The following is a 26,123-nucleotide window of genomic DNA, read 5'->3' on the forward strand; positions in this document are numbered from 1 at the left end:
GAGGCTGGGTTGGAAGATGTATACCATGCCCTTACCACCTCTCTCGTTCTGCTCCAAACCGTGAGCCGTCCACGCAATGGCCCTCTCCCCGGTCGCTGCCCATGTGCTCCACAGATACCCAAGATGATGAGCCTACAGAAAGCACAGATAGCTAGAACATGGCATGTATGTAAAACAGGATATGGGTGTCCATAAGAAAGCATACGAAGCGGTCAGAAGGAGGAGCAGGCAGTCAATAGAAAAAGAGGAAACAACAAGACGAGAAAGACAAGGGAGAAGGAAAAGACGAAAACCGAGAACCGAAAAAACCGAAAAAAAACACGAAAAAGAATGCAAAAAAGCAAAAACGCCCCGTCTCGCGACATTCTCCATGTGTGGTCCCGTCCGTTTGCCCTCTGGGCAGTCGGTGCCCCATTCTCCCTAACCACCAGTCACTGCTTGCCCGTCCTGTCTGCCCGCCTGATGACCGCCTGCCTGCCTGCCTGCCTGTACCCCCTGACGACCGCCTACCTGGGAGGAGGCCGTCTAGAAAGATGGATGTGCCAGTCTATATTTGTTTGCAAAGGGTGAAGATCGAAGTGAAAACAATGATGAATGCGAGAACGCCACGAGAGAAAGAGAAACAAGATCAAATGTAAAACAAGTGGAGATTTCGACAGAGCACCATGGAGCCATATGGGACAGCCAGAATAGAAAGACAAAACCTAGGTCCGCCACTCCGATGCGGCATGTCCGCCCGGTCGGTCGTGTCGGTGATGGCGGTGGTGATGCTGCTGGTAGTGCTGGCTGATGTTGCTGCTGCTACCACCACCGCCTCCACCACCACCACTGCTGCCGCCGGCGCTGTTGTTGTTGTTGTTGTTGTTGTTGTTGTTGTTGTTGTTGTTGTTGCTGTTGCTGTTGCTGTTATTGCCGCCATTGTTGTTGCCGCTACCGGCACCGTTACCTCCAGCAGCACCCCGGCCGTCTTCGAGGCTGCGTCGGTACGGCTCGCGGCCAATCTCGGAGAGGTCAAACACCAGCGGCTCATCGTCGGCCTCGCCATCACCAACGTGTCCATAGCGTCCTCCAACGCCCAGGGTCGTGGTCGACCGCTTCTCGCTGGTGGTGCTGCCACCAAGACTGAGGGCCAGGCTGTCGGCGGTGGCCTCCTTGCGGTGCTCCTGCTTCAGCAGCACCTGGTGGCGGCTCGTGTACCGTCGGCGTGGTTCCGTGCCCGTGGCCACGGCCGAGGCCGGACTTGATCGGAGGGCCGACGACAGAGACGATGCTGAGGACGTAATGGCTGCTGGCACGCCAGATGGCAAGCCAGATGGCACGCCGGCTGGTATGCCAGAACCGACGGCACCAGCACCCTCAACAGGCACACCACCCGTCGATGCTGTCGCGGCTTCCGGCTCGGTTGTTCCGCCAGGAGCTGCTGCTCCCGACGCTGCTGCTGTCGCGCTAATGCCAGCACCGACACTGAGGCTGCGTCGCTGCTGGGCAAAGGCCGCCAGATCGGCCACGTCATCGTCGTCATCGTCGTCATCGTCGCCGGCACCATCACTACCGACGAGTGTGGCACGCTTCTTCTGGGCGGTCGAGCTCGACCGACGGTCAACCGAATGGTGTTGGAGCAGCCGTGGCGAGAGCGGAATGTCAATGGCCGTTGTGCTGTCCCTGGCTCCGGTGGTGCCGGTCCCTGCTCCGCTGCCGGTGCTGCTGGCGGCCGTCCGGGCCAAGCCTCTGCCCGTCCTGCCGACTGTGCGCGCTCGATGGTCGTCCTCGTCGTCCGCCTCGTCGTCGTCGTTTTCGGCCGAGCTTGCAGTGATGCGTACCGTGCTAGACTGCTGCCCCTGCTCCTGTCCCTGCAGGCTCTCCTGTAGGCTCTGCAGGTTCTGTGGCGGTGGCTTCGAATATCCCGGGTAGTCGATAATGGCGTTCTCGCTCAGACGAGACGGCACTGCCGGCACGTGCGGAGTGTGAGGTGACATGGGCTTGATAGGCGACAAGGACACCGACATGCCACCACCTGGAGAGATGCCCAACACACCCGAGACTCCGGAGACGCCCGAGGTCGGCGACCGTGCCGGCAGCTGCATCGACAGGCTCATGGAGTCGGTCAGGGCCACGTTGGATTCGCGCATCAGCTGGAAGCGCGACAGCTGGGCGGCCGTGCGACGGGCCGAGTCCGAGAGGCCGCGGCGACCGGCGTTTCCGGGCTCGAAGCTCTGCAGCGTCTTCTTGCTCTCGAGCGCCTTGAGAAAGTCCGAGATGTTGTCGTCGTCGGTTTGAAACGAGCCCGAACTCGTGCCGCCGATGCCAATGCCGCCGCCAGCCACCTCGGCCAGCAGGCCTGATCCGGGCTGTGCCATCGATGAGGCCATGCTCTGCTTGCCGCTGCTCATCTGGTCGTCGTCGGCACGGCTGGCTCCACCAAAGGACGACCGGCCGCGCCGATGTGTGAAGCTGCTGCTGTAACGGCTGCTACCGCCGCCTCCACCGAGACGCGGCGACGGGCTCTGGCCCGGGTCGATCATGAGCGCTGCGGCAGCCGCTGTGCTGGTGCTGCCGGCTGACGTCGACACCGGGGGCGCACCGCGCAGTGATGCGGCCATACCTGCCGTCAGTGAGCTGCGGTTGCGTGCCTGGGCCAGAGCGACAAGACCAGACGCCGGCCGCGAACCCGACAGCGGCGACGACGGCAGGGTGAGGTCTTCCAACGTGGTCCGTGGCGACCCGGACAGCGAGCCGGCCTTGAACGGCTGGAACGACACGGACGGACGCCGGCTGATGCCCTCCATGTTTCGCAGGGCCGCTGGCCGCGAGGAGATGGATGTTGAGGACGTGCCGGCACCAGCACCAGAGGAGTGGTGGTGGTGGTGGCGGCGGCCGGCAGTGATGGGCAGCGAATGTGGTGGCTCGATCTGGGGTGACCGCTCGAGGCTGCTGCTTGGACGGATGGAGTCGGTGGGCGAGCTCGTGTCGGAGCCGATGGTCCGCACGGCCTTGAGGGCTGTGATGGGACTTGTGCCCAGAGCACCGGCTCCGTGGAAGGTTGACAGGCTGCCATACGTCTGCTGGGGCTGTGGATGGTACGACAGATCAGATGTGGTGCGGCCGTGTCGATGGCGGGAGGGCAGTGAGCCGACGATCTCGGACGAATCGTGTCGCCGGTAATGGTCAAGGCCCTGGTTGTGCTGGTACTGTTGGTTGTATGGATGTTGCTGTTGTTGCTGTTGTTGCTGATGTGGCTGCTGCTGCTGCTGCTGCTGCACTTGCACTTGCTGTTGACGATGATGATGATGGCGGTGATGTGGACGATGTGGCTGTTGCTGCTGGGCCGGCAGCGAGGGCTGGAAGTAGTTCTCGTCGATGCCCATGAAGCGAGAGCTGAGCAGGGACTCGGAGTCATCGATGCGGAAGCTGCAGTCGTTGCGATAGGCGACCGAGGCCGAAAAGCGGCCAACGGGCACCTCGAGATCGCCAAACATGTAGTCGGTGGTAGGGTCGCGGCCGCCGTCAAAGAAGAGCGGCTGGCGGAGGTTGTCGAAGCCGGTGGCGCTCATACGAGCGTCGGCATCGGCACCGGTGAGCACGCGACAGCGCACAGCCAGAGCCGGATGGACACTCTTGGTGGAGGCGTGGCGGGAAAAGCGGTAGGCCGGCAGGACGTGTGTGGTGACGAAGAGCGAGCGGAAGAAGACGATGCTGCGCTTGTAGATGGTAGGTAGGATAGGACCAAAGTCGTCCATCTCGAGGTCGACAGGAGGAAGAGCTGCAACTGCAGACGCGGCAGCAGAGGCGTTTGTGCCACCTCCACCTCCACCACTGCCAGCTGTCCCTGCAGGCCCTCCACTACCAGTGCTGCTGCTCTTTGACAGGCTCGGGATGGACTGCAGCTCGACCTTCCAGCGTTCGAGGATGATCTCGGTCGAGCGGGTGCGGATCTTGTTGGTGTCGGAGCGGCCGCTGACGCCGACACTGGTGTTGCCGTTGCTGCTGTTGCTGCCGTTGCTGCTGGCACTGGCAGACGACACGTTGGAGCTGTTGAGGGCCTCCAGCGCGTCCCAGCGCTTGCCGTTCTCGTCGATGACCACCAGGGCCTGACCGGGAGCGAGCCGCGAGGCATCCAGGTACGTCTCGATGACCATGGGCTGGCGCCGCGAGTCGAAGCTGCCACAGTGCTTCCACACGCGGAGCTCGTCCTTGAAGTCGTCGATGTCGTCTGTCTCGATTTGGAACTGGGCCTGTCAGAAAGGAAGAGGGATGTGGGGGGAGGAAGCGTCTAGAGGGGACCTACCCATTTGTTCGTCTTTCTTCCACGGCCGCTGCCCGATGGGGTGACGGGCATGCGAGCCTGGACGATCAGCACGGCTGCCTTGAGAAAGAAGTTCTGTGCATGTCAGCAACGGACGTGTGATGGGTCCAAGGTCTCAATGCGTACCTGTATGATCTGGTCCAGCTTCTTGATGGATTCCCGCGTTGGGCCACCGACGGCAAGCGAGGCCGAAGACGGCGGCGAGACCGCATCGCTGCCCCCGCCAGGGTCTATCGACGGGGCGGGCAGGGCGGCTTCGGAGGAGCGTGTGCGGCTGATGAGGGCGTCTCTCGAATTGTTGGTGCGTGTGGGATTTGTCTGGGGCGAGGTAGCCGGCGATGAGCCGCGAGGCGGGTGGCGAGCCTGTTGATGCATTGTGATGGAGAGGCCGTGACGAGTGGGAGTGGATGAGTGGAGGAGTCAGCTCGATGTGGACTTCGGCCGGCTGGACTGGATTGGGCGACGGTCGGTGAGCGTCGAGCGTCGAGCGTCGAGCGTCGAGCGTCGAGCGTCGAGCGTCGAGGCGTCGAGCGTCGACAGTCGTCGACCTGGCCGCCCCGAAGAGGAGAAGAAGGGGGAGATGACGACGAGGGCGGACGGGCTACATTTATCCCGGACGAGACCAATTGTGCGCGATGCGAGGCCGTTGGTCGTCGTCGTCGTCGTAGGCGTCTTGGCAGAAGCGTCTCCGGTCGGGAGCAAGGTTCGTGTCGTGCTGTGGCTTGTGGAATTGTGTGCGGTGGCTGCCAACCGCTGGCTGCTGGCAGCTGTTGACTGGCTGCTGGCTGCTGGCTGGCTGGTCCTGCTGGCCGGCCGGTCGGTCCTGTTCGTAGCGGAGCGACTTTTCGGTCTGGCGGGTTGGCGAATCAGAGCGAGATGGCGTGTGCTTTGCAGTCTGCCGTCTGCCGTCTGCCGTCAGTCTGCAGTCTGCAGTCTGCAGTGCAGGGATGATCGGCAGGCCTCCTGGCTGCGCGGATGGACGTGGACGTTGAGATGAAGTCGTGTGACGACGATGGCTGAGAGCCGGTTGTGCAGTGTGTGGATCCCGTCGTAGGATGATGCAGGACAATGGTGTCAGGAGACTAGGGGAAATGGAAGGATGGCGGACGGGAGCAGAAGGAAAGAAAAGGAAGAAAAAGAGAAAAAGACGAAAGACGAAAGACGCCAAGATAGGGAAAGCGACAGCAGACGGGGGAAAGGTACGAGACTGTGGGCGTGAAGAGGGCAAAAAGAAAGGAACGCGGGAGCAGACGGGCAAAGACGTCTGCAATCAGGCCCCGGACGGCAGGTCGTCGACGGTCAATCGCGACTCGAACAGAGAGAGACAGAGCTTCCTAGGGTAGTTTCGTGCTCCGTGCTCGCAATGCTGCGATACGATGGAGCCTGTTTGTTATATCCTTGTAACGGCCTCCCAGCCTACGTCGTAGAGCCCCGTCTCCCTTGTGCCTTCCCCACCGCAAATACCAGGCAATCAACCGTGCTGGAGTCGCTCCGCACTGTGGCCCGCGGCCTGTGACTGGATCGGTCGTTGTTGGATTACGTAACACGATCCATTGCTCTAGCAGTGCAGTATTGGCAGTATTTGTATTACGTAGCTGCACCATCAGCCAAACCAGGCACCCGACTCCAACAACGCCTTCCAGCCAGACTCCGCGCAATGCAGTAATCGCCCTCTCCTGGACGCCCTCCTACGCCTTGTTGCCACGACCCCGATTCTTGGGCCGGGCTTTGCGGGCATTGTCCCTGTCCTTGTCTTCTGGCCGCACTTCCTTGCCTTTGGGACCTCTCCCACCGCGGCCTCCCCTTGTCTTTCTCGTACCTCTGGTATTTTCTCCTTCTCTTTCTCCTTCTCCCCTTCCTCCTCTTCCCTCCGCTTCCTCTTGCGCTCGCCGGCTCTCCTGGTCCCACCACTCCTGAAAGGCCTGCTCCTGTTGGATCTCCTGCAGGCTGCGCTTGGCCACGGCCTCCCGCATGCTTTCCTGCTCCAGCTGCTGCTGCACAATGATGTCGGCCATGCTCAGGCCCAGAATCGGCTCCGCCTTTGGTGCCGGTCGCAGGTACACGCGCGAGTGTGGAACCATCGGCTTCGTTGTCGACGAGGGAGAGGCTGTCGGCTGGGATCGAGTCTGGCCGGCAAACCGGGTGTCTGGTGAGGCTGCTCGGTGGATGTGGGCTTTAGGGAGAGGTACCAGATGAGTGCTTGTAGTAGATGGACTTTTTGGACTTCCAGACTCTGGTCGCGGAGGGTGAGCGCCCATTCCTCCCCCTCCCCCTCCCCCTCCCCCTCCACTCCCACTCCCACTCCCACTCCCACTTTGTCCCTCCATCTGCCAGGGTCCAGACGGCCGTCTTCCTTCGGATGTGTCCCAAGCCATCCCCTTGGACTCCCTTGTGCTGGCCGTCTGGCTCATCTGCTGCTGCTGCTGCTGCTGCTGCTGTTTCTTCCGCTCTTTCTGCGACAGCTTTGCTGGCGTCATCTTGGCCGTGGCCGCCAGCCTTTGGGCGTCGATGCTGGCTGACAGTGCTGATGTCCGGCTGGCCTGCGAGGCTGCTGCCGGCGGCGACGATGTCACCAGCGTCCACTCGACCGACTCGGTCGACATGATGGCGCGCAGGTCCTGCTTCGGGGCTGGCTGTGGTGCCCAGGGGGTGGTGGTCGTCGTCGTCGTAGGTGTACTCGACGTAGTAGTACTCGTAACACTCAAAGGCGTAGTAACTCTCCGCTGACTAAGCCGAATGGTCTTTTGTGATGCCATTCGGCTGACCGGACTCGATACACTTTCGCCCACCTCTTCCATAGCAAACATCAAGTCGGCCTGCGATGTCTCTGGCTGCAGAACCGAGCTGAAAGGTTCGTTTCGTCGTGTCTTGGGTGTCTGTGTCTTTCCAGTCCCTCCTCCACCTCCACTTCCACTTCCTCCTCCTCCTCCTCCTCCTCCCCCCCCTCGAAACGCCATCTCGCGCACCCGCCGCTGTCGCTCCTCGTCCATCTCCTGTGCCAGCCTTGGGTGTCGCTCCAGAAGCTCAGCCTCGGCCCGTCCGCTGCGTGCAAACGGCATCTGGGCCAGCTGGTTGACCCGCACGACGCGGTCCAGCGCGGCCACCAGACGGCCGTCCAGCTCGTCCAGCAGCTGGTTCTCCAGCATGGTCTCCATCTGCAGGCAGACATATTCGAGAGCAGCATCAGTCAGCTGGCGCACGGCGTAGCCGCCTACGAGGTTGAGCATCTGGGCCACGCTGCGCGTGTCGACAAGCCGGCCGATGACCCGCTGGCACACCTGCGCGAGCCGGTCGACCGTCAGCTCGTCAGCCATCGCCAGCACGGCCAGCACGACGTCCAGAAAGGCCTCCAGGCTCGGCGCCCGCAGCTCGTCAAAGAGCGCCGTCCCCACGTCGGCGTACAGCTGCTCCAACACGAAGCCAAACGCGGCCGCGTCCATGTGCCTCAGATCTAACCGCACTGACTCTCCTGGCTGCAGGGCTGCTCGTCGTGCTGCCAGCCAGCGTCCGTCTGAGCGGCCGTGGAACAGGCCGTCAAACCAGCGACATCGTCGACACATCAGCACGCTGTGTACCCGTGCTGTCGCCCCGTCCTGGAGCTCCACCACTGCGTCCCCGTCGGCAAAGAAACGGCTGTCTTGCATCGCTGCCCGCATGTCTGCGTCTAGCGTTCGCTTCGGCTCCGTCTGGATTCGCACTGCACTCTCTAGTGCTCCCATGTTCAATCGTGTCGCCAGCCGCATCACCTCCGTTCGCACCTGTCGGTATCGATGTGCCACAGGCGCTGCCTGTCGGCTGTAGTTCCACACTGGAATCACCCGGTCCTCGTACATGTACAGCACCATGTTCAGCAGGCTCAGCAGATCCAGATCGGCAAATGTGACGACTGTCGTTCTTTCGTCGCTCTCGAGCCCCGTCTCGATCGAGCAGACCTCTGGGACGTCCCGATGCTCTGTCATCGCCTCTCGCAGCACACTGCTTCGTGCTGTCAGAATCCAGCTGTGCACTGGGATCTGTAGTTTCGGTGCCAGCGAAGAACACACCACAACAGCCCCTAGATCCGTCTGCTGGTGACATGCCCACACCTCCAGATGGCGCGTCAGATCCGCCTCCAGATCGCCTGACCGCAGAATCTCATACGCGATCGGCCCCAGCGTTTCCTTCAGCACGTCAGTCTTCCAGAACTGCAGCGTGTCTCCGCCCGCCGACGCCTCGAATCCCTGGAGCACATGCAGTGGCGCCACGTCGTCCCATAGCGTCTGCTCAGCCACTCCGATCTGCTCCTGGATCACCGCCGAGTCGCATCGAATTGCCGCAAACGCCCCAAACGCCGAGCTGCGCACCGTCGCCACGTTGCTGATAAACGGCACCCGCTGGAACTTGTAGTCGCCGCCCTTTCCCTTGGCCTTGGCCCGTCGCACCCGCCGCCACACCGCTCCCGAGTACGTGCTGATGATCACAGAGCCCTGCTCGCCCACTCCAACTGATCGCACTCCATCCTTGCGCGCGCTCCAGATGCATCGTGCCGGCGTCAACGCCTCACGGATCTTGGACGGGTTGGTCGTCGATGTCGATGTCGATGTCGATGTCGTCCCCGTCAGACTCATCGTAAACAGGTCCCCCCGACTCGTCACCGCCGCGATCGTCTCGCCGCCTGACGCGATCTTGTCGATCTGGCTGCGTCCCGGCTCAAACCGTCCGCTCAGTCCGCCGGCAAACGGAAACTTGACAATGTTGTAACCGTAGCTCGTGAACACACACACCGTGTGGTTCGCCAGCAGACACGTCGTCGCCCTGTCGATCGCTGACACTGCCACGATCGCTGACGAGAACAGCGACGCCGCCACCCGTCGCGGCACCGCTTGCACGTCTAACGACCGCGAGTCCGCGTCCATCAGCGCCAGCTGACCCACGTTGCGTCCCCAGCAGTACAGAGAGCTGCCCGTGTGCGCCACCGAGTGCAGTCCCGACGCTGCCACTCCCAGGATCCGCTCCTTACGCAGCGGTCCAAACACCTGTCGCGGTACTGCACTCATCGCCTCCTCGTCCGTCCGCGAAGGCCCCCCCGCCAGCGTGTATCCCAGCTGCGCACTGCTGTTCGATCCCCACGTCCACAGCTCGCCCCCGTCCGTCACCGCCATCGTGTGGTTCTGCCCCAGCGCTACCGCCGCCACGTGCTTGTCCGCCAGCGGTCCCTGCACCGGCACAAACGAGAACCGCGTGTTCTCGTCCCCGAGCCCCAGCCGTCCGCCGCGTCCGATCCCGCATACGTACAGGTTCGACACCGCGTCCGTCGTCAGCACCGCGCTGTGTAGCTTCGACAGCACCACGTCCTGTATCACCAAAGGCCGCCCCTGTACCAGCACCGGAATGTCCGCCACGTCGTGCCGTGCTTCGTCTGTCGGGCTCGTCGTCGTCGTCGTCGTCGTCATCCTTGCCGTCGCTTCCAGATGTTCCTCGTAGAACCGGTGCAGCAGGTCGTCCGGTCGTCGGAGATACACCCGTTCCGGGAACTGCCGGTCGTCGCCGTCACCCAGCCCCAGCGTCAGGTTCTTGTTGCTGCCAAAGAAGAAGAGCTCCTCTCCACTTCCCAGTCCTGACTGTCCGCCCGCTTGCGCCTTGTTCTGCTGCTCCGCAACCTCGTCGCTGTCTGAGTCCTGCCCCGAGTCCTTCGTCTTGTCGTCCAGCGCCTCCAGCATTCGCTCGCCGATCGTCGAGTTGTACAGCTCAAACGGACTGTTGCCCTCGTGGTCCTTGGTCTTGATCAGCTGTCCTGTCCGGCCAGTCGGAGCCCCCAGCGTCTGGCCCGCCATGTCCATCCGCTCCTTCTGCAGCAGCATCCGCGCAATCCCAATATTGCCCGCATACAACGCCCGGTGCAGCGCGTTCCACCCGCTCTCCGCATCCTGCACGTAGATGTCGATCGCCGGGTGCTCCAGTAGCGCCTGCACAAATGCACCCGCCCTGTCCGACGTCGACGAAGCCGCCCGCAGCAGAATCGTCAGTCCTGCATGGTCCACACTGTTGATCGCGCTCTTGCCCACGGTGCCTGCTGCCCCCGCTTTGGCCTGGTGACCCGACGCCTTGCGTGTCTTGTAGCTGCTGCTGCTGCTGCTGATGATGCCCTCTTCAAAGCTGCCGCTTCCTCCAATGCTTCCGGTCCCGCTGCTGTTGGCATTCCACACCGCTACCGCCTGGGCACTGTGGCCCGTCAGCGACAACAGCCGCCGGAACCGTTCGACATTGTCCGCGTAGTAGCTCGCCCACAGTTGACTCATCGAGAACACACCAAAGCCCCTCCTCCACGCTTCGCACGCGCAACCTCGCTGTGAATCTCGGCGGATCACGGCTTGTTTAAAGGTGCGGAAAGGAAGCGCGCCGAGAAGAGGACCTGCACCACCAAATCCGTCTCGATGGATAATGGTCGTCGCAGCTTCGCCGTAGGGCCTGCCGTCTCGGAAGGAATACTCGGGAGGGCGTCGAAGCGATGCTGCTATGATCAACTTGGAATGATCTTTGTAACTGGGAGACGACCTCAGACGGTACCGATGTCCGAATTTCTAAAAATTGAAGCGCTATCGGTGCAGGGATTGTTGTGCTGGATGCGACAGCTACGAAAGGCTTATGTGGTTGATTAATGGGTAGTAGAAAGAATTATGGAGAATTGCCACGGGGAAATGGCCAGAATTGTGTGTGACGCGCTGTGATAAGCCGGACCGGACGCTTTCCAGCGGGCTGATTGGGCTCGCCTGCACTACCAGCCAATCGAATTGGCAGGTGCCTAGAACCAGCGATCCCAAAGGCTCTCCTCAACAGCCGAACTGCTGCGCCTGCTCGATATATCATCTCACTTCTCCCCGCTGCTCGCCGTCCTCTTTCTAGTCACTGTCGCTCTCTGATCATCTCGCACGCTCCCTGCAGCCGATTGCGGCTTGCAGGGCAGCTCTCCACTGTTTTGTTCTCGACCCCGCGCGGCCGGTCTGTCGCCGCTGCTTAGTCATCACCCTCCCACCATCGCACGCAGAATGTCCTGCATCGTTGCAGAGCATGTTCGGCATAATCCCGCGGGAGAGGTTGCCACATGCAGAGGTTTCGGACTAGGAAGGCACAGCCGCGCTGTCTCCTGCCATGGCCCTAGACAAGCTTCTGCATAGCTTCTTACCGATACCGGTTGGCAAGTGGATGTTTCCGTACTGCCTGCCCTGTGGAAGCGCGTAAGGTACCTGTAGAGCAGACATGGCTCCATGCCAGCGCGCCTTCCTGCGGGACCCTGGAACAATAACGCTATTTTCCGCAACTATTTTTTCCTTTTCTTGCATTATTTTGGCTATTCTTTTTATTGCTACTATCCGGGCCCTTTTTCCTCATCGCAATCGTCCTCTCTTGTCTGCACCCTCTCTTTCCTAATCAGCTGTCAGTCCCTCGTCCTGGTTTAGAATTGCAAAACAGCCAGTCCTCGTCCTCAGCAGCCTTTCGGCAGCCTTTTCTCGTGTATATTCGCCCCGAACCCACCCAATTAGCACCCGCCGGCCGTGCCCGATAGCCTCGGTCAAGATGACTGAAAAGCCGCTTCCGTTCATATACCAGTTCGCCGCCGGGTATGCCACTCCCAGCTCCTCCTGACCCCAGCTGGCTCTCGTGGCCATAGTGTCATCTGGACACTACCGTCTTGTGTGGTGTCTGCCTTCTTCGCCGATGCTTCAGAAGCCTACATTGCTGACATGGATATGAACCAAAAGTGCGGTCGCCGGCGTCTCTGAGGTCAGTGGATCTGAGCCAACAACTGACATCACGCCCGTACTGACCCCATGTTTAGATTCTGGTCATGTACCCGCTGGATGTCGTCAGTACGTAGCTGCGACAGAACCCCCAAAGCCACCCGAAACTTGGCCATGACTGTTGCTAACTGCATCTCCCCTCTAATCAGAGACTCGTGTGTAAGTTATTCAAGTGCGCATGCTTCCGCTTCTGGTTGCCAAGCTCATAATCACAGGCAACTACAGACTGGCACGGCTACTGGCCCCGACTCGTACAACGGCATGCTGGACTGCTTCCGGAAGATCATTCGTCATGAAGGGTATGTCATACAGCCCCATAGACCGTCCCCCAACGCACAGTCGAAACCTGAGACTCACATCCAAATCTTTACAGCTTCTCGCGGCTATACCGTGGTATCTCCGCCCCCATTATGATGGAGGCACCGAAGCGTGCCACCAAGTTCGCGGCCAATGATGAGTGGGGGAAGTTCTACCGCAACCGTATGTGCTGCCATGGCGTCCTGAGTCAGCCTTGCGTCTTTATGGAGGCTAACGATGGTCAGTCTTCGGCGCTACACACATGACTCAGAGCCTGAGCGTGCTGACCGGTGCTACCGCCGGTGCTACCGAGAGCTTCGTGTACGTGGAAACCCAATGGATTACGTAATCCATATCTCTGGCTCGCAACTTTTGCTAACTCCCGCAGCGTCGTCCCCTTTGAGCTTGTCAAGATTCGCCTCCAGGACAAGGCGTCCAAGTACACCGGAATGATCGACGTCGTCACCAAGACGGTGCGCAACGAGGGCGTCCTGGCCATGTACCAGGGCCTAGAGAGCACGCTCTGGCGCCACATTCTCTGGAACGCTGGCTACTTTGGCTGCATCTTCCAGGTTCGCCAGCTGCTGCCCAAGGCCGAGACCAAGCAGGGCCAGATGGTGACCGACATCACCGCCGGCAGTACGTGTCCCACTCCGTAAGCCTTGTATTTTGCCTTCATTATTACTGACCCCCCTTGTTCAGCTATCGGCGGAACTGTCGGCACAATTATCAACACGCCCATGTGAGTTTCACCCCTAGTTCTCTCGTGCTGACCGCAATGGCTAATATCGTTCAGGGATGTCCGTACATGACCAGAGTCTTGCTCGCTCTAGGCTCACCCCTTTGCTCCCCCCATTGTTCTCGTACTAATCGTTTTCTGCAGGTTGTCAAGAGCCGTATTCAGAATGCCACACGGGCGGCCGGCGTGACCCCCAAGTACAACTGGGCCTGGCCATCTGTCGGTCTGGTCCTTAAGGAGGAGGGCTTCGGTGCCTTGTACAAGGGTTTCCTGCCCAAGGTTTTGCGTCTGGGCCCTGGAGGTATGCATCAACTATCTAGCTGAGATCCGAACCCGCCTCGTCCTACTCTGACCTTCTGCTAATAAAATAACAGGTGGCATCCTCCTGGTCGTGTTCCAGGGCACTATGGACTTCTTCCGCAAGATGCGCGAGTCAAGTGCATGAGCGAGAATGGACTGTTTGTGACGGAGTATTCTAGACGATTGGACTGCCAATTCTCATGTAAATGTGGCGCCCCGTAAAAAGTTGGCATGATATCATGTTACTGTTTCTTTGGATATGCTTATTGGTGGCCTCAAGCCGTCTGTAAACAAGGATTTCCGCGCAAGGGTATATCTAGACGAATAAAACGAGTATAAACAATAACCAGGAGGAGATTCATAGATGCTGATCAGCGGAACCACCAGTTGACGGATGCATTCAGCCTTCCGTCAGCATAAGCACTCTTGACGCTGTGCCACCATCCCTTCGGAATGAAGAGCATGTCCCCAGGCTCGACGTGGGCCTCCTGTATGGAGGTCATTGCGACTGTGGCATGGGCCTCTGTCCAGATGGCATCGTGCAGAGGTCGCCGCTCGGGTCCCTGCATCATTTCCTCGCCGCGGATGCGCGAGTGAGCCGTCGCTGCTGTGGATGTCACGCTCCTCGCCAACTCCGTCTGCACCTGGCGGAATATTGGTTCGCCTGCAGCCGGTGGAGCCAGCCGCACCGTCTTGCTGCTGCATAGCTGGCAGAACAAGTTTGGGTTGGGGTCGCGGTGCCACGGCGTGTAGGTTGGCTCGAGACCCAACCAGAGGCTCGTATCGTATATGTCGCCTCGGCCGCCGTGACGGACAAGATGCGGCGTGGGCACATCGTCCCGCAGCTCGGTCGGGAGGTCTGACAGCGACGCCTGGGCGATGTAGAGCTGCGTCAGGAGGGGCATGCTCGACGGCCGCGTTGTGGGCGTCCCGGCGAGCGCTTCCCGGTTGTACTTGAGCGCCTCGATCAGCAGGGCAAGCGGCGCATGCAGCTGTACAAGCCGCTGCTCTGCTCTGGAGGTTTTCCCGCCTCTCAAGAGGTGGTGCCTCACAAGCTCAGCGAGACCCTGCCGTAGGCCGCTATTGCAAGGATTTGAGTCCAGCCACGAGCTGAAGCTTTCAAGAGCATCTCTCGAGCCGGCCTCACTGTGGTTATCCAAAGGTTCTGCGCATCGTGGAGGGCACATGATCTCGTACGGAAAGAAAGCCATGGAAAACTGCTCCAGGTATGGACTGAGAGTCACCGTAGCTGCCGCGGTCTCAGAAACGAACCAGCGGCTGGTGGCGGCAAATTCACCTCCTCGATCATTGGAGACATGCCGCCCCACGCCATTTCCAGCTCTGATGAGGAGCGGCCGCTCGGGCAGGAATGCAGACCTTCGGAACGCATCCAGGTCATGAGTGGACAGATTCACTGCGGGAACCTGCGAGACATTCGAAGAACTGCCGCTGTACCGTCTAGACAACATGTCACAGCGCCTGGTCAGCCCAATTAAAACGTGACGCATGCATCCCATGAGTGAAAGTTTCGCTGGCCGCCGAATCAGCATGTGTAGACGCAGAGGTAGTGCAAGAAGGTATGCTAGACTTCAGGTGAAGCAATGTTTGCTTGAGCACGTGCCGTACCACGTGTCTCTTCCAGGTAGGACTTATGTCGACAGGGTTGTCGCGCACGGACCAAGTGGCGTACTCCCACCAAGGTCGAGAAAAGTCTACGGCAACAGGAGCAAAACATTACCCTAAAAGCCCAGCCAAAAGCCTATGGGAAGCCGGTCAGCCAGCATTTCTGGAGTCTTCGCATCGTTCTGGCAAGTCGGTATCCAAAAAAGGGTACAGAATCTGGCCTGCTGCCAGCCTTGTCCACTGCACACGCGGACGCAGACACACGCAGCAAGCGGCTGATCAACGCCCGAAGCACCATGTTTGCGCCGTTATCACGACCGTTGTCCGCCTAGTTGATAAATTCGCCAGACTCGCCGTTCGCCGATTGCTTGCGCGTCCATCGACAGTTCTTCCCTCCCCAATCCCAAAAGCCTCGCTCTTTATTTCTGTCACCCCGCCATCCAGCCACTCTGAAGCGAAGCTTGCAACACGCTTTTGACGATATCCCACGGCCTCGAGCTGCAACTGCTGCATCGCCGTGTCCTATCCAGGGGAAATCAGCGGGGTAAACTGACCCGTAAAACGAAGGCCAACCAGAGGTCGAAGACGACCGGGAACAAAGAGAGAAAGAGAGAGAAGATGTCGACGTCATCAGAAACCCCGGAGACGTGGATAGCGTCGTTCTGCTCTCTGCTGGGACATGAGTACTTTGCCGAAGTCTCGGAGGAGTTCATAGAAGATGATTTCAACCTTACGGGTCTCCAATCCCAGGTGCCGCTGTACAAGGAAGCGTTAGAGGTATGTTGAGACTGATTGAAACGATAAAGGGGAAAAGGGGCGACGCAATTGTCATGGTGATGGACGAAATTGAAGGACGGATGGAAGTAAATGCATGCCAGACCAGAGAGCTGACGCGTTTCGAGCAGATGATCCTAGACGTGGAGCCAGAAGAAGACGAGGAGGACGAGGAGGACGATGAGGACGATGAGGAGAACGAGTCGGGCGAGGAGCGGATGCGGCAAGGCGGCGAGCGGCGGCATCACAGCCGGATGCCGAGCGACCTGTCGATGATCGAGGGCTCTGCCGAGCTGCTGTACGGCCTGATACATCAGCGGTTCATATGCTCGCGTGCGGGCATCCAGCAGATGTCGGAAAAGTACGAGCTGAGCCACTTTGGCGTATGTCCGCGCACGTACTGCAACCTAGCCCGTACGCTGCCGGTCGGACTCTCGGACGTCCCCGGCGAGGACACGGTCAAGCTGTTCTGCCCCTCGTGCCTGGACGTGTACGTGCCGCCCAACAGCCGGTTCCAGACCGTGGACGGGGCCTTCTTTGGCCGCACCTTTGGCGCGCTCTTCCTGCTCACCTTCCCCGAGTACGACCTGTCGAGAAACGGCGCCGAGGCCTTGACGACCCTGACACACAGCGACGTGAGCAGCACCGGCAGTGGCAGCGGGCCGACCAGCCTCATGGTGAACGGCATGTACGCGCGCAACATTGCGCCGGGGCTAGGGCGCGGAAAGATTTTCGAGCCCAAGATCTACGGCTTCCGCGTCTCGGAGATGGCGCGCTCGGGTCCGCGCATGCAGTGGCTACGGGACAGGCCAGAAGACACGGCCGACCTGGACGAGGCCCGGCGCTATGCGGAGGAACACCCAGACTCGGACGAGGAGCACGACAGCCGCAAGAAGAAGACGGCGGCTCCGGTCGATGCCAGCCTGACCGCTCATCGGCGGCCACCAACCGCCAGCCGCACCACACGGCAGCAGATACAGACCAAGACCCAAACTTTGTTACAAAATACGACGCAGCCAGCCCAGCGACTAAGGCAACCCCTGAACGAAAGCTCCATGTCAGTCGATGCTACGGCCATCGAGTCTGAGCTGTAGCTGCTGTCCGTCTACCCATCTCTCCTTTGTTTTTCTTTCTCCTTTGTCACAGGTTACTCCTCTTCTCTCTTATTTTCCTTCCTATTGTCACGCCGGGGGTTTTTATACTGGCATGCGGGAAAGGACCTGGAGAAGGAAGAGAAAAGAAAGAGGAAAAGCGAAAAAAATTTGAATTTTGTTAGAGACGAGGCAACTCTGCAACGACAGCAAATCTGGACTGCGAAGCGATGAGTGGATAGCATAATGGCGGGCACTTTTGGAGAACATTTCAAATCAATTGACAAGAGAAGACCAAGACTGGCAACGAAACACAACCCCCATTTTACAAGGACCCTTTGACCTTGCCATTTCCCAGTCATCTACGGAGGGGCCGTTTTCTCCCAGCCATATCCCCTGTTCTGCCCACCCTCGAGTCATCATTCATATTTCATAGATCTAGCGCCTGTGCTTTGCGCTGCGTCGTGTCTTTCCATACCATCTGTGACTTTTTGAACTACCTGTTTCTTTTCCTCATCACTCCTGTTGTCATTTAATCATGTGTGGTCGGCGAGTTTCTGGCTCGGTCTATGGTGGCGTTTCATGTTAGTTGTGTCTCTTACGCTTGATACCGTCTGGGCTCTGATTGTACGGTTGATGATAGGTGAAACAAACGCGTAGTTGCTCTCTGTGACTGCCATTTTAAACTTGACTATCGCGGTCGCTGTACTCAACGTGATGTCTCTGTAGTCGTGTTCGCGCCCCTGCTATTTTTCTCCATTCCCTTTACACAGCGTTCTGCCGACCAATTGCCTGTTTGGTGGACTAAAATAAGTTACTTTTTACTAGGGATATATGGTTATTGAGCATAAGGACTGACGTAGAGACTGGCACAGAGACTGGCACAGAGACTGGCATCGAGAGGTATCAGAAAATCCCGTCCGCCAAACAAAGTATACTAGCAAACAGACAATGGCCCATTTAATAGCCATTAACAGGCACGCTGCCACGGTCAAAGAACGATCGATCTCTCCCTTAACAGCAAGCTTTCTAAACTGCACATTAGCGAATAGTAGAGTGTAGCGACATAGGAGAATAGTACTTACAATAAACTGCCGTAGTCTTCCCTCAGTTTGGCAATCAGCTCGTCGGCTGTGCGCTCCATCCTCTTCTAGGATTCCTATTAGGCCCTTTCCTGCGCCTCGGCGACGTTACAAGGCATCCTGAACCCCTTGTCAGATGTTCCCGTCAAACCATTAATCGTATGGTCCATTTTGTCTGAGCGTGATTGACACGATCCATTGTTACCTCTGCCTTTTCCATCTGAACATAAATGCGGCGGCTTATAGTGATTCTCTGGGTTACTATACCAGTATCAGACAGAATTTAGTTGCTGCCAATCTGTCAGGGTTTGATTCGAAATGAAGCTGATCCTCATAATCTCACACCCCGCGGGTGGATTGGGTGTAATGTCCCCAGATGCCTTAAGTAGAATGTAACGTTAATATCAACCCGTATTTCACATGGAAAGCAATATGCATACCGCTTTTCATGTTGAGGCTATAGTTGGAATATGTGTCGAATCTGTACAGGAAATGTTCAAAAGGGAGTGAGATGAGAAGATGGAGAAAGTAGAGTGAGATTCTCTCGGCCCTTTTTGTAGGAAGGGAAGTTTAGCGCTCCTTCCTTGTTGACTGCTCTATGACTGCCAGGGTCGCTATTTCCTCAATTGAGTAGATGGTGACAGGGTGGTTCTCGGGTCTTTGATTCAGCTCTTGCAGCCTCTTGCAAGAAGAATCGGAAAAGTAGTGCTGGTCTTGGGCAAGCCTGGATCTGGCTGCACTCCCTTTCACAAGGCTATAGCCAACCAAAATTATGACTACACCTAGACAGCAAAGTGCTATATAGCCCATTCACTATCCAGCAGCTCGGGCGCTATCGCTGTGAGCCGTCTGCAACCAAGAAGACGGCGTCTATCATGCTACGCTGATAGTTCAACATACCCTCGCACTTGCTCTCGATATCAAGGTTGCAGGCAGCCTGGCTGCGCACCATCATCTTTGCTGCCGTCCTGGCCACTGTATATATGACTCTACCAGAGACGACAGAGACTGCCTTTCAACGGACGATTCACGGCGCTGTTTAGGAATATTTTTTTATGTCTCAATCTCCACCCAATAACTTGCGTAAATGATGGTGCCGGTAGCACTACTGTATTGGCAACATTTATCCCACTTTGCTGTTTTGTTGTTATCATGTCTGCTTGCCATTTCGTACAACCCTTACAAGATGATGGACTGAAACGAGCGAAACATCATTTTACACTAAGCCGCAATGACCATTGACACGGCCCTCTCACGCACAATACACGGCAGCCCGTCGTTCATGGGCAGGGTCAGACTGGTCTTGGTGACGCGGTCAGGGCTGCTGCTGCTGTCGGGCTGCACGTCAAAATGCCAGACGACGGCGGCCATGATCTGCACTGCCATGGACTCGGCCATCTTCTTGCCCAGACAAGTGCGCGGGCCGCCATGGAAGACGGGAAACTCGGAGGGGCTGCGGCCGACGAGACGAGCTTGTTCATGGGGCGTTTCAACCAGCCAGCGCTCAGGCCGGAAGTCGTCGGCATCGTCGCCCCAGGTCTGACGTGACCGGTTCATAGCCCACGAGCACCAGAGCACGAGAGCACCACAGGGCAAGAAGGTTCCGTCAGGCAGGGTCAAGCCGGCGGCGGTCTCGACCTGCTTGATCTCAAACGGGATGGGCGGATACAGGCGCAGGCCCTCGAAGAAGACGGCCATGACGTAGGGCAGGGCGGCAGGCGTGAGGGCAGACAGGGTGAGGCTGTTGTTGCTGCTGGCAAGCAATTGCTCGATCTCGAGACGTATCTGGGCGACGACGCGGGGATGCTTCGTGAGCATGTAGAACGTCCAGGTGAGGCCCTGAGCCACAGTGTCTCTGCCTGTTACGGGTTAGCGACAATGACGGTTCACATTGGGTCGTCTCCAAAGAGAGGCTTACCAGCAGAGAGATAATTGAGGGCGGCATCGGCGACAATGTCCTGGTTTGGGATGGCCTCGAGCAGGGACTGGATCAGGCTGCCCGAGACTTCGTCCAGCTTGTTGTCGGCGTGGTCCAGTTGAGCCGCTCGATCGGCCACGGCGCTGGCGACGATGCGACGGCCAAAGGCCCGGACAATGGCCAGTTGGCGACGTAGATCGGCACCGCTGCCAGAGAGCAGATCGGTCAGCTGCCAGAGTGGGTTCTGGAAGCGCTTCGTGGTGGCGGCTGAAGCACGGTCAAAGGCGACAGAGAAGGCGTCCTCGGCGTGCATTTCCATGTTGTAGGCCATCTTGCCCATGATGCAGGACGTCAGCTCGTGGAAGACGGCCTGGAGATCGACAGCGGCCGTGGTGTCGAGAGCGCGCAGGCGGGCCAGCGTGCCGGCCAGGTACTGCGGCAGGGCCACGTCGGTGAGCACGCGGATGTTGGCCGTGTTGAGGAAGCTCTGGCCGGCGCGTCGCTGAACGCGCCAGACGTCGCCGTCAGAGTTGACGATGCCATGGCCTGTGAGGTTAGGTATGGGTGAGAAAGAATGGTGGATGAAAAGTAGTCGCCGACAAGAGACAACATACCAAATAGATCCCACAGCATGCCCTTGACAAAGCTGCCCTTGTTCACGAGGGTGCCCTCGCTCTTGAAGATGAAGTCGAGATTGCGCGGATCGCTGATGACGACGCCTGGCGGCAAAGTCGGCACGGCTATCTGATAGGTTTCGTAGCCAAAGTGGTCTTGGCAGCGCACAAACCAGGAGAAGAGCTTCTGCCGCGCCTGCAGGAAGCGGATGCCATTGCCGGCCAGCGGCAGCGTGTCGGCCGGTTTTCTGGACCGTCAGCCAAAGAGCGTCAATGACCCAGCCCGATGCACCGTGAATCTCACCTCAAAGGGACGCCGTGGCGCCGGAGGACGGGTGTGCTGAAGACGGAGCGCAGCACGAGCGCCAGCAGGATCGCTGCCGCTGCATACAGCAGCCGGGGCCCGTCGGACAGTCCCATGCTTTGGTCTGGGCACGGATCGGTGTTGATCGGTGTTGATCCTTGTCGATCGGTGTTGCTGTTGTTTCGGCCTTTGCCAACGATTGCGAGGCGATCCGTTTCGCTGGGCTGGACTGCAGCCAATCTCGTCCACCGCGGTCGACTCGTCGTTTGTGTCGCTGCTTACCCTTCCATATCGTGTCGTTGCAAACGTATTGCTCACAGGTCAATCAGCCGTTTTCTTCTCTTTCTTCATCTTTCATTTCGCTTCTCGGCAATTAGTCTAGAATATGGTAGCAGAACCTGGCTTTATGGTCCAATTGGCCCAATGACACTCGGAGACGGCCCAGACAATCAGCCCGACACGGCGATTCTTCGTGAACCAACATCTGACCCAGCTTCTCGTTTTCTTGTTATTCCCCTTTCCCAACACCATCGACCACTCTTGTTTTCCCAACTTGGGAATACAGGCACAAAAAGGGCCAAGTTCAGGACGGCAACCACGTCACAGCACATCCTTCCTGATCGGGGATGGTGGAACGATATGTAGCAAATCACTTCAGCATATTATCTTCCTGAGGTAGCATCAAGCCGACTACTGCCACTGAAGAAGATGACCGACCAATTCGTCCAACATTGCAGATTTGCAGAGCAAATGCCTAAGCTTCTAAGCTTCTAAACGCTATTGATATCGATGTCTTGCGAGTACTCCATACAGAGTACACTACTTGAGAACAGCACTCGTAGCCGTAGTCGTATATCAGAGATGTCTCTTACTTTTGCTTCTGGTTGTACATTACGTGAGAAGCAACCGCCATCAAAGAAAATTGCACAACAGGCCGTTCCGACTACCCGCAAATGCCCGGACATACGCTAATGACCGCTAGTTCCGATCAAGGCCATGCCATACTCCGTACTCCGTACTCCGTAGACATTTTTCATTGCTCTTCACTTGTCTCTTTCACTGACTTCTCTGGCGCCTTTGAATGACTAACGAGTCTCAGGTCATGTCTGACAGGTAAGGCTCTCATGGTAGGGATCCCCTCATGATAAGACAGCTTACGGCAGATAGACACAAAGCCGATACCGATGAGCTGATTTTGTTAGTGCTACTTTTCTTTCCTATTAGTGATCGTATGAATGTCCGTTGCATAACTGGCGACAAATCGCCCGTCTTATCAGCCCTACCACAGGCCAGCCCACTCTCTCCCCAAACTTTCCCTTATCTTCGGCAAAAAGTGCCCTGTGCACAAACCCAGCATAGCTGCCCCAGAGACCCGCTATCTACGTAATATCTCAAGGTCCATCCTTGAATTGCTCACAAGTGAATTGTGCCAGGCGCCCTGCCTATAGCCCCATACTGTACTATTTCTAACCCAAACCTGTCATCTTATCTTGAATACGGAGTAGACTAATACCTTGTTTGCCCGTATATACGCTGACGCTTCTGGATGGAAGTCGGTTTTCCGGCCTGCCCGACAGCTAGCCCTTTGTGCCTCGTTACTGCAAGCTCTCTTTATCTCAAAGCTTTCCTCGTCATGTCATGAAATCCGACAGGACGGCTGCAGCTTTACCTAATGGGAATATATCGCGTGCCAGCAGGCCTTGATTCGCCGGCACATCGCTTGGGCCTCTCACCATTGTCCATTGGCCTGATCAACGGCACCTCCTGTCATGCTGCTTACATGCTCCGTTGCTCCCGTGGCAATCCGCGCCTGTTACGTTTCCGTTTTACGGTCCTGTCTCTTCTCCGCCCAGGGTGGTGACAACCCGAGCTGTAAACCCGCGGCGTTCCTTCTTATCCCAATCTCTTAGTCGTCTTTCTTTTTCTCTTTCCTAATAGTAACAGGCGGAGAAAGCCATGCTTTTTTTTCACACGATAAGCTGCTGCTGCTATACTGTAGACGAAGTGCAATTGTCAGATCGCCGGTGCATACAAAAACACTTCGTACACCGCTCCCGGGCGATTTTCTTTCTTCCTGTTCTGCTTCTCTCTTCCTGACCGATGGAATCTGCTCGACTGTAATCATCAGTACTTGGTTGCCCCAGCTTCTTGACCAACCACATCTTCCCCCCTCTTTATCCCACAATGCTGTCCAAGAGCGTTGTCGCCCTGTCCTGCTTGGCTGCTGTGGCTTCTGCCCACGGCGACCACAACCAGCAGAAGAACGTTGCCGGCCCGCTTGAGTCGCTTTGGTACAACACTCTGCCGGGCGATGGTGGCACCCAGGCCGACTCCGTCTTTTCTGGCATTTCTACCTTTGGTCGTCTGCCATACCAGCCGTGTCTGGCTAACAAGAATGTCAACTATGACATTGCCTTTATCGGTTCGTGCACTGGCCCTCTCAGACTGCCTCTGCTTCTTCCATGCTGACTGGCCAGGTGCCCCCTTTGACACCGGCACGTCGTACCGGCCTGGTGCCCGTTTTGGTCCGTCTGGTATCCGCCAGGGCTCTCGTCGTCTGAACCTCTAGTATGCGCTTGTGCCTGGCTCTCTCTCTCTTTCTCTCTCTCTCTCTCAAGAGCTGACCAAAAACAGCGGAGGATACAACGTGCCCCTGCAGACGAACCCGTTCAACAGCTGGGCCACCGTTCTCGACTGTGGTGACATCCCGGTGACCTCGTACGACAACACGTACGCGCTCTACCAGATCGAGGAGGGCCACAATGCCATCCTCTCACGGGCGCCGGCCACGGACGCCAGCGAGGTTGGCCCGGCACTGGGCGGCCGCACGCTGCCGCGTGTGATCACGCTCGGAGGCGACCACACGATCACGCTGCCGCTGCTGCGGTCCATCAACCGGGCCTATGGCCCCGTGTCCGTGATCCATTTCGACTCGCACTTGGACACGTGGAAGCCCAAGGTCTTTGGCGGCTCGCCCTCGCACGTCGCCAGCATCAACCACGGCACGTACTTTTACCATGCCGCCCAGGAGGGTCTGCTGCGCAACGACTCCAACATCCATGCCGGCATCCGCACCACGCTCAGCGGCCCGAGCGACTACGAGAACGACGGGTACTGCGGCTTCGAGATCGTCGAGGCCCGCGAGATCGACACCATCGGCACTGACGGCATCATCGAGCGCATCAAGGCCCGCGTCGGCACCAAGAACCCCGTCTACCTCTCGCTCGACATCGATACGCTCGACCCGGCCTTTGCGCCTGCTACCGGCACCCCCGAGACTGGCGGCTGGTCCACCCGTGAGCTGCGCACCATCCTGCGCGGCCTCGAGGGCATCAACTTGATCGCTGCCGACGTCGTTGAAGTGGCCGTGAGTGCTTCCTTGTTCCTGGCCATCCTCTCTCTCCTTGTACTGACAAAGTGTAGCCCGCTTATGACACCAACGCTGAGCACACCACCATGGCTGCTGCTGATGCCATTTACGAGATCATGAGCCTCATGGTCAAGCACGGCTCGCTCAGCATTGAGAATGAGAAGGCGTCCGATAACGAATTGTAAATAATAGCCTAATGACTGGGCCCATGCTTGTGAGAAGGAGTTTGGAAAGGAAGTGTCGGAGTATGCTGAAGCACAAAGGGTCGTTTCTGTCAGTATCTGCGACGGCTGTCACCCAAAAACGACGTGCAGAGGGTCTCACATGTTATTTCAACGTGTCAGACGACCGATCGACATGAACTATGCATTACGAATAGGATAGAGAATAGAACATGATGCGAAGCATCATGTGGGCGAGACACGTCGAGTTCTAATGCCTGTCGGTGAAGGTGGAAACGGTAACTCTTAAGGTGGTCCAGAAAAGAAGCGGGATAGCGACGTGGAGAAGTGGACCAAACCATGTGACCTGAGCACACTTCCTGTTCCGGACATCCTCTGTCCATCGGTACCAAATATCGTAGCACTCCGTCCGTCGTAGTCGCCGGACTGCCTTGTTTTTTGAAGCCCTTTCCAAGCTCTCAGGCATGTTTACTACTACTCATACTCCACAGTGGTCTGGTCGCCGCTCATCGGTTCATCGGTGGCTGGGACTGCTGTGACATATCTTACATTCTGTTAGCGGCCATGGCAGCCATCTGCCCCACTGGCATGGACACCGAAAGCGGCAAGAAGCTGGCACTGATCTTTCTCGTCCTCAACAACGTGTTGAAAACAGACGATGCATCCGTACTCCGTACAAACGCCACTTCAAAGTGTCCATCATTGCAAAAGTACTCGTACAAAGTACAGTTTGTTTCAATTCTTCCCGTATTTGATCCCGCCCGATATATCTGTACGACGATCGGAACCAATCGCGAATCGCTCCTGATACAATGTGCTCTAGCATGTCCAAGGAATGCAAGATACGAGGAGAGCCTAAGTTCTAGTTCCGGGAAAGTGCATGCCAGTTAACGTTTTGTGCCTTGCATTTGAACCTACCCCGTGGGCCTTATTCACCGAATGGCCCAGTCAGGGTTTTTATACTCCGTACGCTCCCCGAGACCGTCTGTCAATACTCCATACATCGTATGGAGTACCTCAGTACCTCAATACCCACCGGGACTCCATGGCTGTCAAGGTCACTGTCTCACGTATTTCCGGACAGGAACCACGAATACTGTACTAATATCAGAGGATGGCTCTGATTCGGTCGCCGGCCCTCCACCAGAAAGAAGGTGGCTAGACTGGTGGAGAGAGTGTGTGGAGACAGCGCAGAGTACTCCGTAAGAACTTGCAGTTGTATGTAGCTGCTCATACCAGTATGGCGGCATCTCGCGCAGTGGAACAGCTGAAACTGCAGACTTGACTTCAGTTCATCGACGAAGAGGAAACGGGAAGTAGCGATCGTCCTTCTTGTCCCAGCTGATCCCCACATCTTTTCCTGTTCCTGGCATCTTCGGCGTAGTCGGCCTCTTTCCTCTGTCCACTAATATCCCTCTGTTTTTGCAGGTTCTTGCGAGAGCTGATATCTCGCTACTCTTATTCACATGTCCGCTCGTACGCGTACCTCCGTACGTCGTACTCCGTACTAGCAAGACATGAATTTAGGGTTTTAGCTTAAAATATCCGTCCAGGCCCCCTGTCCACAAACAAGTTTAGTGCTGATATGCAAGCGCCCCTTGCGTTTTCCTTCGTATTGGAAGACGCCTCAGCTGTTCGCGGCCAGCTCTCGTATAAAACTCACCTGTACAATTGTATCTTACGTGGTAGCTCTTTCCTAGTCTCCTGAAACATTCTCGTCTCGTATTTGCATTTCTTGCACAACAAAA

At 57.7% G+C, this 26,123-nt stretch overlaps 7 protein-coding genes across 7 annotated transcripts; 3 read left to right on the forward strand and 4 right to left on the reverse strand.

Annotated features, from left to right (window-relative positions):
- Window positions 1–31: 31 nt before the first annotated feature.
- Window positions 32–4,678, reverse strand: CMQ_1688 (autophagy protein; the record flags this gene model as incomplete). Its single annotated transcript, XM_014318767.1, has 4 exons — window positions 32–132; window positions 947–4,232; window positions 4,286–4,378; window positions 4,430–4,678. The coding sequence occupies 4 exons, from the start codon at window positions 4,676–4,678 to the stop codon at window positions 32–34; spliced, it is 3,729 nt and encodes a 1,242-aa protein (XP_014174242.1).
- A 1,313-nt stretch (window positions 4,679–5,991) lies between these two features.
- On the reverse strand, window positions 5,992–10,581 carry CMQ_1177 (btb/poz-like protein; the record flags this gene model as incomplete). Its single annotated transcript, XM_014318256.1, has 1 exon — window positions 5,992–10,581. The coding sequence occupies one exon, from the start codon at window positions 10,579–10,581 to the stop codon at window positions 5,992–5,994; it is 4,590 nt and encodes a 1,529-aa protein (XP_014173731.1).
- A 1,276-nt stretch (window positions 10,582–11,857) lies between these two features.
- On the forward strand, window positions 11,858–13,562 carry CMQ_1500 (mitochondrial 2-oxodicarboxylate carrier protein; the record flags this gene model as incomplete). Its single annotated transcript, XM_014318579.1, has 11 exons — window positions 11,858–11,901; window positions 12,043–12,064; window positions 12,120–12,150; window positions 12,231–12,240; window positions 12,297–12,380; window positions 12,455–12,561; window positions 12,624–12,699; window positions 12,767–13,017; window positions 13,175–13,182; window positions 13,262–13,418; window positions 13,492–13,562. 11 exons carry the CDS (start codon window positions 11,858–11,860, stop codon window positions 13,560–13,562), a joined length of 861 nt encoding a protein of 286 aa, XP_014174054.1.
- A 226-nt stretch (window positions 13,563–13,788) lies between these two features.
- On the reverse strand, window positions 13,789–14,886 carry CMQ_1641 (uncharacterized protein; the record flags this gene model as incomplete). The annotated part of the gene is made up of 1 exon (XM_014318720.1): window positions 13,789–14,886. One exon carries the CDS (start codon window positions 14,884–14,886, stop codon window positions 13,789–13,791), a length of 1,098 nt encoding a protein of 365 aa, XP_014174195.1.
- Window positions 14,887–15,658: 772 nt separating this feature from the next.
- Window positions 15,659–16,908, forward strand: CMQ_821 (casein kinase 2 beta subunit ckb1; the record flags this gene model as incomplete). Its single annotated transcript, XM_014317900.1, has 2 exons — window positions 15,659–15,817; window positions 15,946–16,908. The coding sequence occupies 2 exons, from the start codon at window positions 15,659–15,661 to the stop codon at window positions 16,906–16,908; spliced, it is 1,122 nt and encodes a 373-aa protein (XP_014173375.1).
- A 2,300-nt stretch (window positions 16,909–19,208) lies between these two features.
- CMQ_946 (cytochrome p450 monooxygenase) lies at window positions 19,209–20,939 on the reverse strand (the record flags this gene model as incomplete). Its single annotated transcript, XM_014318025.1, has 4 exons — window positions 19,209–19,846; window positions 19,906–20,451; window positions 20,520–20,767; window positions 20,824–20,939. 4 exons carry the CDS (start codon window positions 20,937–20,939, stop codon window positions 19,209–19,211), a joined length of 1,548 nt encoding a protein of 515 aa, XP_014173500.1.
- Window positions 20,940–23,007: 2,068 nt separating this feature from the next.
- Window positions 23,008–24,378, forward strand: CMQ_1200 (agmatinase; the record flags this gene model as incomplete). The annotated part of the gene is made up of 4 exons (XM_014318279.1): window positions 23,008–23,245; window positions 23,301–23,391; window positions 23,458–24,190; window positions 24,247–24,378. 4 exons carry the CDS (start codon window positions 23,008–23,010, stop codon window positions 24,376–24,378), a joined length of 1,194 nt encoding a protein of 397 aa, XP_014173754.1.
- Between the last annotated feature and the right edge of the window lie 1,745 nt (window positions 24,379–26,123).

The sequence above is a fragment of the Grosmannia clavigera genome (genome assembly GCF_000143105.1).
Source record: "Grosmannia clavigera kw1407 unplaced genomic scaffold GCSC_140, whole genome shotgun sequence".
In the NCBI taxonomy this organism is placed as follows: domain Eukaryota; kingdom Fungi; phylum Ascomycota; class Sordariomycetes; order Ophiostomatales; family Ophiostomataceae; genus Leptographium; species Leptographium clavigerum.